General features: G+C 42.6%; 1 protein-coding gene across 1 annotated transcript; it reads right to left on the bottom strand.

The window, feature by feature from the left end:
• Nucleotides 1-1018: 1018 nt before the first annotated feature.
• fbxo28 (F-box protein 28) lies at nucleotides 1019-9072 on the bottom strand. The gene is made up of 5 exons (XM_034898190.1): nucleotides 8845-9072; nucleotides 5887-5996; nucleotides 5248-5386; nucleotides 4354-4549; nucleotides 1019-2492 (listed from the first exon to the last, which is right to left on the bottom strand). The coding sequence occupies exons 1-5, from the start codon at nucleotides 9031-9033 to the stop codon at nucleotides 1972-1974; spliced, it is 1155 nt and encodes a 384-aa protein (XP_034754081.1). The 5' UTR covers nucleotides 9034-9072; the 3' UTR covers nucleotides 1019-1971.
• Between the last annotated feature and the right edge of the window lie 758 nt (nucleotides 9073-9830).

The raw sequence follows: 9830 nt of genomic DNA, 5'->3' as shown, positions 1-9830 counted from the left end.
AGGGGAGAGCCCCGGGGGAGCAGCCGCTGGGGGGACAACATGTCTAGCCCCCCTCTGCTGTAACTGCACCCCAGTCCCAACTTCCAGCACTTCCTTAACACTAAATGATCTCTAAGTTGTTGTGACATCAACAAAGAAAAAGAAAAAGGACAACATTTAAAAGGTCAAAGATGGAGTTTCTCACTTACCCTCTGCCGGCAGCTGTCCGCGCTCTTAGCCTAAAAGCTGTTAACGGAGGCAGAAGATATCTCTAAACATGGACAAGAAGAGACAAACCATCTGCCTGGCACTGGAGGAGAGGTGAGAAAACGCGTGATCAGACCCTTTAAATGCCATTCCATATACAGTATTCTCTTATTTTATAAACATCATTCCTTCTTAACTTTAAAGGGACCATACAAGTGTTTTTCTCCATTTCTGCCTATTTATTACAAAAACTCAAGACTTGAAAACAGAAATTGTGTGTATATTAAAAAAATACATACAATATAATTCTGAGTTTGCTAGATTTTGACAGATATTTGTCACACATAAGTTTAATGAAATGTTTTGTCTACTGAGGTTTTTATTGTGTAGTCATCCATGCTTACGCCTTAAACATGCTGAGTCACCTTCTCTCCCAGCGATCTTCCATGTCCGAGGCTGAGTCATGTTTGAAGGTGGAGAACATGACACATGAGTTGGTCGGACTTAATGTGATGAAGTAAATCAACCGCCTTTATGTTTGCCTAATTATTTTATGAATGTCTTTTTAGATTATGTGTATATATACAGAATCTTTTTCTCTCCTTTTGGCCATTATAGTGTTTTTTCTGCACTCTTGCCTTAACTCTAAGTTGTTTCCATTATCCCGTCCTCTTCCAGTCACTGGGTCTTCTGACTTCTACATGTCTGGAGAGAGTCACTTTTAAATAAAAATAAAAACATTTAAAAAAAGAATTGATTATTAACTAATCAGAATCAAGCATCAAATCGTTCTAGACAGAATTGAGATGCATCTAAGAATTAATTATTTTTCCCAATCCTAGTATCCAGAAAGTAGAAACCCATTCAAAATTCTCTAACACTTATGAAAAAACAAAAAGTTGTGAGCTGTGCATTATTTGTATTAAAAAGGCTGAAATATGTAAAAACACTGGTATGATCCAATGGAGAGCAGTTTATAGTTTCCATACAGTAAAAGAGAAGCATGAACGCCAGATGCTTTCATAATGTCTCGCTGGAAACACTCGTAAGGAAATTCTTTCCACACGAGACGACAGGTGACACTTTGACTAATGCGACCTGAACACCGCCTTTTTCCTTCCACAACAACCCTTCTCTTCTTTTATGGCGATTCAAAAACCGGTCACATCGACCTGAGCTGAGTTTGGACTGACCGACCGAGCTGGCAAGGAATATCCATTACATCTTACATTCTAGATGATTTTTATTGCACTTAGCCAAAGTTAGGAAGAACATATGAATGAAACCAATGCTTCCACCCATCACTGATTCCCCTTAACATCACACTTACAGTAGGTGATTAATTTAAGCTCGGGTTATTGAGATGCATTTTTACTGAGATATCCTCTTAATCGTGTACATTTATGAAATGAAATCTATTGGTAGATTTGAGTTCACAAACACGGAGGGACTACATTAATATTTCGTGACATGTGACTTCTGTTGACCAAAATAACCCACCATCTGAATTTCTGTTTAGCCCTACCAACTTTTTGGGCATAGCCTGTTAGAAAAGCATCTACATTAAAAAACCTTACAGTGATTTTAACGTAATCTTCAATAAATAGTCTTCGCTGCAACGGCCCGATCACCTGCCTATACTCTGATTCTGATGGGTGTTGCTGGGGGGGGGGGGGGGGGGGGGGGGGGGGGGGGGTCAAAGACACGGGGGATTTGGGAGAAGGTGTGATCAGTCAGACCTTGAAACCAAAAACTAAACTTCAACTAAATGACACACGGAGTCTCTTATTTCTTGCGGCGCAGCCGTTTGGACTGCCGCGGGTGCTCCGAGCTCTTTCTGGTGCGTTTGAGTGAAGATCCTCCGTCGCCCTCTGGCTCTCTGGATAGAGACGCTGGGGCGGCGCTGCCACCGGCCAACAGGGTATTGGGGGCCACGGCGGCGGCGGGCGTGGGGGCCCCGGCGGCGGCGCTGCTGGATGAGGAGGGGGTGGTGGCGCCGGGCCGGGCACCGCCCAGGGCGGCGGCGCTGCTTTCCATCAGTTCGCGAAGCTTGTGCTCCAGCTCGGCGAGGCGGGCGTTCTGCTCGCCGATCACCTGGGTCTGTTCCAGCAGCTTCTGCTCCTGGTCCTGCAGCTGCTTCTGCTGCTCCAGCTGCTTGACGCGGATCTCCTGCATCTCCCGGCGCAGCACCGTCATCGACGCGCCGTTCACCTTGACCTGCTGCTGCACCTTGGTCATCTCCGAGCGCGACGGCGTGTTCTTGGCCAACAGGGACATGGTGGTCAGGGAGTTGGATGGACCGGCCACTAAGGGAACAGGAAACAGGAATATTACTTCTGAGACAATTCATTGCAGGTTACAATGTGGAATGGTTACAGCTTTGAGGGAACCGGGGACCCAACCCATGTCTACAAAATGTCAAATGTCTTGTTTAGTCCAGCTATTCAAAAGCCAAAGCTATTTCACTAGGATATGAAACAGAGAGCCTCACATCAACGTGTGTGGTATTTAAGGTTCATGAATGACTAAAGGGCAATCAGACGTGTGTTTAAAAGAATGAATGAAGAACTGACAGCTACCTTACAAGACAATGGTAGGTGGATCATCAGAACAAAATATTAAAAGGGTAAATACTGTTTCTGTTTAACCCCATTTCCCTGTGTTAATGTGTCTAAGTGACTCATGGGAACAACAATCTTTGCCATTGGTCCAGTATTAATGTGTCAATTGTGCGGCTTGTTTACCAGTTTTACCAATGACAGAGATTAATATTCTAAGTGTCTGACAACATTATGGAAAGGATTTCTAAGGAGGTCCAGCTTTCTGTTAAAGAGGAAGATTTGTTTTTTAAACATAAAAACATCTGCAAAAATCACGTTCGCTACACCCACCAGACTCCATGTAAATAAACATAGTAAAATACACTTCATTCAAACTCAACAGAAACAGAATAAAAACTATGAAAAGTCGATTTGGGACGTCTGTCCACTTTTCTAACCATCACAACTCTAGTTTTGGTTGAAATAAAAGACAGTTTGATTTACATGTGAAAGTATGGTGACTCTATACACGCTAAAAGTGTTGCTTTTTTAAATGGAGTCTGGTGGTGTTTAGCGCTAGCGACTTCAGAGCTGTTTCTGGTTAAACAGAAAGGTCTTAAAGAGGTTTTAAGGGTGTATCTCTGTTGGGATTCTTTCCATAATGATGTTACACACTTAAAATAATAATCTGTGCCTATCAGCTGCAAAATAAGCACTTTTGTGAAGGTAAATACAAGCTGCACTATTAATTTACAGACCCTTTAACATCTCTTAGAAATGTTCCGGTTCTTTTAGTAAAAAAGTACAAGACTGTCATTGCTTATTTAATCTTTTAACAGTGTCTTAAATTTTGAGTAAATGTAATATGCACAAAATACGGTATAATAGTATAACATGACCCATGTTAAAGTAATGATGGCCAAGGCCCATGAGTATTATAGTATTTTAACATCTTCACACTTCATCATCTCCATGACAACACTTCAGCAGAAAACCACAGAGATAGATTCATAACTGCTGATGTAAATATTAACACATGTAGATATACATCTACTGACCGTGCAACACAAAAAATGTAATAGTTAACTGTATAAACATTGTAAATACTGTATCTGAGCTTTCATTTTCTCAAAGGCAGAGCAGGATACCCAGGGCTCGGTTTACACCTATCACCATTTCTAGCCACTGGGGGGGGGGGCATAGGCAGGCTGGGGGAACTCATGTTAATGTTAAAAACCTTCATAAAGTGACATTTTCATGCCAAGGGACCTTTAAAGTGCGCAGAAACAGTTCCACAAGCAGCTACTCATCTTCCTATCTGGACACATCTGCTATTTAATTCTATTGTAAACAATGTCTAGTGTGTTGCATCACAGTACAAGCTTGTGTTTTCAGATAATTTAGCCTTTACATCTTTTTATTTTGGAATGTGAAAATAAGCATCTTACAGTGAAGCCTTCGAGCAGCCGTGCTTGACACAGCTGATTCTGTCTCCGTACTTTCTTTCTTTTTAAATGTTGACTGAAACCACACTATCTGCCATTTTTACTCTATACATTTCTTGTATTATTGATAGCTGCTCGGGTGACTCTAACTTTATGAGGCAGGAGGAACACATGCACGTTACCTGGTGTGGAGCCAATGAGGCGTCCGGACAGGTCTGCCCCCGGCAGCTTCTTCTTCAGGATGGGGACAATCTTCTCGTCAAAGTACTCCATGGCCATGGAGGAGATGTCCCTCAGCTCCTGCAGAACCTCGTGAGCTCGCTGTGGGGCGCGAGTGGAGTTCACGTAGCGCAGCACGCGGTAAATCTCATCTATCACCTGATGAAACACACAGCGGCACATGACATAGCAAATGAATCAAGAAGAATGCAGCCAGTGAGAAGAGAAAAGGAGTAAAATTGGATGGATTTTTAAATAACCAAATGTTTCGGGCTCTAACAGTGTGCCCATTTAAAAGTTCCCTTTAAAGCAACTCAAAACAAGCAACTTAAAGATGATTTGACCTTTAATTACTGAGCTCTTCCACACATTTAGATTAAACACAAACTATTGTCTTTAATAAAAACAGTAAGTATAAAGTGGGAATCTAAAATAAAGGGGAATCTTAGAGACGATTTCGATATATATTTCCCTTTGCGTCCGTATTATTAGACTGCGGATCACTGAATCGCTTTCAACTCAGATAGATGGATCGTTAGACCGCTAGCAGGCATGGGCCGGTTCCCGGTGTCAAGGTGTCCCGCGGTTTAAAAAAGTCAACCACTCTAATTTCCTGTCATACTGTTTCTAATGTGAGGGTTTTTATAACAGAAAGGGGTTTAGGAATCCCTCTCGCTGCCAGTGAGCAGTGTGTTTAAAAAGGTTTTTATTCACCCAGACCTTTTCAAAAGAATACATTTATAGCTGTAGCTGTAACTGCAATACCATGAAAGCGTGATATTTCTTCGTTGAAGGTTATCGTACCGGCCCATGCCTAACCCTGCCGTCTGGTGGACCAGGGGGCTTTGGGAGCTAACCTTTCCGGGGATGAAGCAGCAGAGGTTGGAGTCGACGTATTTCATGAAGGTCATGTTGAGCAGAGAGAGGCGCGTCTCCACGGCGGCCAGGATGTCAGCGTGGCGGGCCAGGGAATGGTTCCTCCTCTCCGACTCTCGCCTGGAAACAGTTCATGACAAACACAAGTACTCAGACCCTTTACTTCGTTAACAGTACTAATACCACACTTTAAAAATACTCTGTTACGAGGAAAGGTCCCGCTTTGATAAGGTTACTTAAGTAAATGTACGCAAGTATTGGGGCTCCCACACACTGCCTGCATGCCATGTGTACGTCTGTTGCGTGGCGTGTCAGTTTGTATTTTGGTTCCCATGGTAACAAGTTAGAGCTTGCCAAAAACGCATGCGTGCTAGAAATAGGACTGATAGCTATTTTTCACGCAAGCGTTTTCAAGGCAAAATAGAGATGATGTTTATAATGTCATTTTGACATAAATACATTTTTTTTTTAAATTAAACCACGTAAAGCCATTTTTGGAATGATGGCCCTCCATATAATGTCCCTTCAGAAACAGTGTGATGTCACTAGGCCCATGTCACTGCACAGTGTATGGCTGAACTGCAGTTTTGGGGCATTGCTTGTACTGGTGTAATACTGACCTGGGCAGCTGGGCTTTGACTTGCCTCTGGCACAGACTGTGGTACCGCTCCACCTTCAGGAAGCCCTGGTTCAGGACGCGCTGGCAGATCACGTCCATGCGCTTACACACCTGGAGGACATTAAACAGTTGAACAACAGGTACTGGGTTTGATGAATATGTGCATAAGGGACACATAAGTGTACTTCAGTGGCTGGTGGAGTTTAGAATCTTTACCCCAGCCACTTCAGCATGAAGACGTTTGTCTTGTCTAGGATTCTTTCTAGCGAGGTTATGTTCTGTGCCGAGGCTTCGAGGGCGTGCGTCAAGAAATCACAACGTTTTCCATGAGCGCGTATCAAGGCTTGTATCATTATAGACAAATGACATCATTGACAACATCCGAAGCCTTGCTGCCCACCCGTACCACAAGACCACATGGTTTATGTGGTCTCGAATTCACACCGTTTTTAGTTTTAAGAGCATACTCATATTGCCCCTTCTGCTATATTATATTATGACCAAAACGATGGATTTACCCACGTTTGGTAATTGCATTCCTGTTATTATGCAGTTACATTGATTTTATTATACCAAAAGGCAATACACATTATATTGATATAAATGGATATGGTGGATTCTTTTCATTTTTATTGTTATTTCTAAGTAGCCTGGTCCTACCAGACTCTGGTCCAGTAGCCTGGTCCTACCAGACTCTGGTCCAGTAGCCTGGTCCTACCAGACTCTGGTCCAGGAGCCTGGTCCTACCAGACTCTGGTCCAGGAGCCTGGTCCTACCAGACTCTGGTCCAGGAGCCTGGTCCTACCAGACTCTGGTCCAGTAGCCTGGTCCTACCAGACTCTGGTCCATATCATTTGACCAGAGAGTCTGGCCATTCTCCATTGACATTCATTTTTGGGACAGGCTGTGGCTTACGAGGAATGGATGCTAAATTTGCTAAGTTAGCGGTTAAGTGCTTATTTGCCGGTTAGCTGCCGTCCTGGCAGAGGTGCCTGGCGTTTTACTTTTGTCCGGGGTCGAACGATGGGGGAAGGGAGGGGGGTAAATTTCGTACCGGCATCTACAAGCTGAGATTAAGCGTCTGTGCTCTGTGGTCTCCCACGGTCAAATCTATGCTCGGGTGGGACTGTGGAGGATCACTACCACACTTCGTTATCTCTTCCTCTTGTTTAAATTTGTCTTTTTTCCTGTCCTTGGCGGAGGGAGCAGATGTGTAGCGCAGAAAGTAAAGTAGGTTAGAGGTGAACAGCTTTACTCCTAGCTTGTTAAGGAGAAGTCCATCTGCTTTAAAAAGATGTCTGCGCTCCCAGAAAATGTTAAAATGTCAATGAACTGCAGAGAATAGACAGTCCATTCAGGGCTAGGGTTGGGAAGCGTTTGGGTTTTGTCCGCTGCCCGTGCTAAAGCAATCCTTTTAACACGATGCCGGCATAAAAGTTGTGACAATCGACTAGTGTGGATTTAAATGGCCAAACGTGTCATACTGAAATTAGTGAAATTCATGAAATAATCTACTTTAGCCATTAGAAAACAATAACAGAAGATGGAAATCATTTCAAAAATGCTGTAGCTATCTATGGTTGTTTGGTTGCTAACGTTAGCTCTAAACACCATTCAACAACAGCCTTTGTTGTGTTTGATGCTAACTTGTAGCCAGCAGTGAACCAACTTGGTTAAGTAGGTCCATTTTTACTGGGTTGACATTACAGAAGTCTCTCAGTAGCATCTTGTATGCTACTTGTCATAAAGTAATGCGTGCACGACTCAAATCTGCACTCGACTCACATCTAGGAGTGGCACCTGTCAACTCCGAGGGGCCCATTTGCTCTTAAACCGCCCATACAACACAAATATTAGATGAGGCTGAATATTTTGCATAGCAAAACACTGTAATAGGGAACACAACGGCTACAACAAAGTCCATGTCCACTGTATAATGCCCTGCAAAAACCTCTATCAGAAGTGTCAAGTAACAACGTACAAATACTTTGTTGCCTTACTTATGTAGAAATGTTGGGTATCTATACTTATAAATTAATATTTAAAAAATAAAAACAGACGGTCAACCATGTTATGAGCGTTGGTGTTGCATAGTCTGTCCACCAGAGGGCGCGCTACAACGTCCCTTTTGGCAACACACACACATTAACAAAAAAATAATCAAAAGGACTTTAAGTTTCATATCTTAAGTTTGTATTTTTATATGACTAATGTTTCAATTTTTTATATTGGCCAAAATAAATTTAACATTTTAATATAAGTCATTTGAGGGGGGTTGTGCACTATTAGGCCCCTGTGGAACGTTTTGTCCTTTATGACATTTTTCCACTTACATTACTTTTATACTCTATAAGTAGTTTTGAAACCAGTGCGTTTACATTTTTACTTGAGTAAAATGCTTGAGGTGATACTTCTACAGAAGTCCTCTTAAAGCCTAGTACCTGTACTTCTCCCTGAGTAATGAATGTGAACACGTTTGACACCTCTGACCTCTATGCATGCAACTAGCCAACTACGCATGTAACGTTAGCAGAATCAGGTAAAGGCACTGTTAGAAGAGAAAACCAAGTCTGCAAACTGACTCGCAATGATTCCCAAATAGACTCACAAATCCCATAGGCAGGAAATGTGTGAACTGAAGAAATATCTCCAACGTCACAGGAGTTTATCTCTCCCCCCCCCCCAGGGTGTACCGGTTGGGTTCAGCATCAACATGAATCCTTTGGTGTAACGTTACTCCAGGGTCTGCTTAGCTAGGCTGCCCTGCTCATTAGCTAACAGCGCAGTGGGCACTGCGGGCCATGGTTGCAATTGACGGCTGCACAGACATTAAACACATTGCCTAAGTCATTTAGACAATTATTTCTGCGAAGAATTTACATAACGAGTATCCAAAGATAAGTACATGAGGCTAGCATTAGCTTTGTTCAGCCTCTAGGTGGCTTGTTTTTGTTCTTACCGGGCGCAGCAGGCTGATTTCGTCGTAGGTCAGAAAATTCAGAATAGCATCGATGGCCACGATGGGGAGTCCCAACAGCGGGTTGTTCTGGTGCGGCTGGTCCGGTGGAGGGGTGGACTGTCTCGGTGACACCGCGTCTGAGTCCAAGGACCCAACACATCCATCAACTCTCTCTACGACGGCCGCCATCTTGCCTTGCTAAGGAGGAGACGGAAGTGACGCTGCATAGAGAAGCTAGCATGCCAAGTGTTAGAAAAAAGAAAAAAAAAGAAACTAAAGTGATGTAAAAAAAGTTCCCAAAATAAGAAAGAGAAAACTATCTAAGCTTATGTATTTTTTCAGTATACGTCCAATTGAGCATTTAATGATGTGTTGTTGGAATAGTTACTGAGAAAAACAGATGTTGTAAAGATATTACGACCTTGTACCGGGACGTCCTGGATTCGAACCCGCAACCTTCCAACTATGAGGCCGCAGTGTTAACAGACCACCAAGCTGCTATCTAAACAATGAGAGAACAACCACTTCAAGTATATGACATATTTTACATGCAATAACATGTTCTTCACGTAGACCGTTAATAAATATACAGTCCATGGTTCTTCATCAAAGCTAAAAATCCAACATTGGTGCTTTGTGCATCAACAGCAGTGAAAGCTGAAGTAACACAGTTATTAGCACTTCTGTCATTTGTGTCTCACTCAATCAGTCCTGTCCATCTTCTGTCTGTGGACATGATACTCTGTGGGTATGCTAAAAAAAACAGCGTAATACGTTGTTATAAACTGGTATTTCTAAAAGTGGCTAACCTGGCTAGAGCTAATGAAAACAATGAAATCAAACTTGTAACTGCCCGTAGAATTCCGAGTTTGTTTTTTATTCATGTTTCAACTCTGACTCAGAATTCTGAGTTTAAAGTCAGAATTCTGAGATTAAAGTCAGAATTCTGAGACTAAAGTCACAGAATTCTGTGAATAAAGTTAGAG

This window comes from Etheostoma cragini, chromosome 17 (genome assembly GCF_013103735.1).
Source record: "Etheostoma cragini isolate CJK2018 chromosome 17, CSU_Ecrag_1.0, whole genome shotgun sequence".
Lineage (NCBI taxonomy): Eukaryota > Metazoa > Chordata > Actinopteri > Perciformes > Percidae > Etheostoma > Etheostoma cragini.
Note: the sequence above shows the minus strand (reverse complement) of the source record. Positions and strands in the feature narration are given on the sequence as shown.

Bases quoted from the DNA above. Each gene is read 5' to 3' on its own strand.
- fbxo28 (XM_034898190.1), bottom strand. From the start codon at position 9,033: ATGGCGGCCGTCGTAGAGAGAGTTGATGGATGTGTTGGGTCCTTGGAC. The intron at 5,997-8,844 runs GTAAGAACAAAA...AATGTCCTCCAG, and splicing joins AAATCAGCCTGCTGCGCCCG to GTGTGTAAGCGCATGGACGT. The intron at 4,550-5,247 runs GTTAGCTCCCAA...GTGTTTCATCAG, and splicing joins GCTGCTTCATCCCCGGAAAG to GTGATAGATGAGATTTACCG.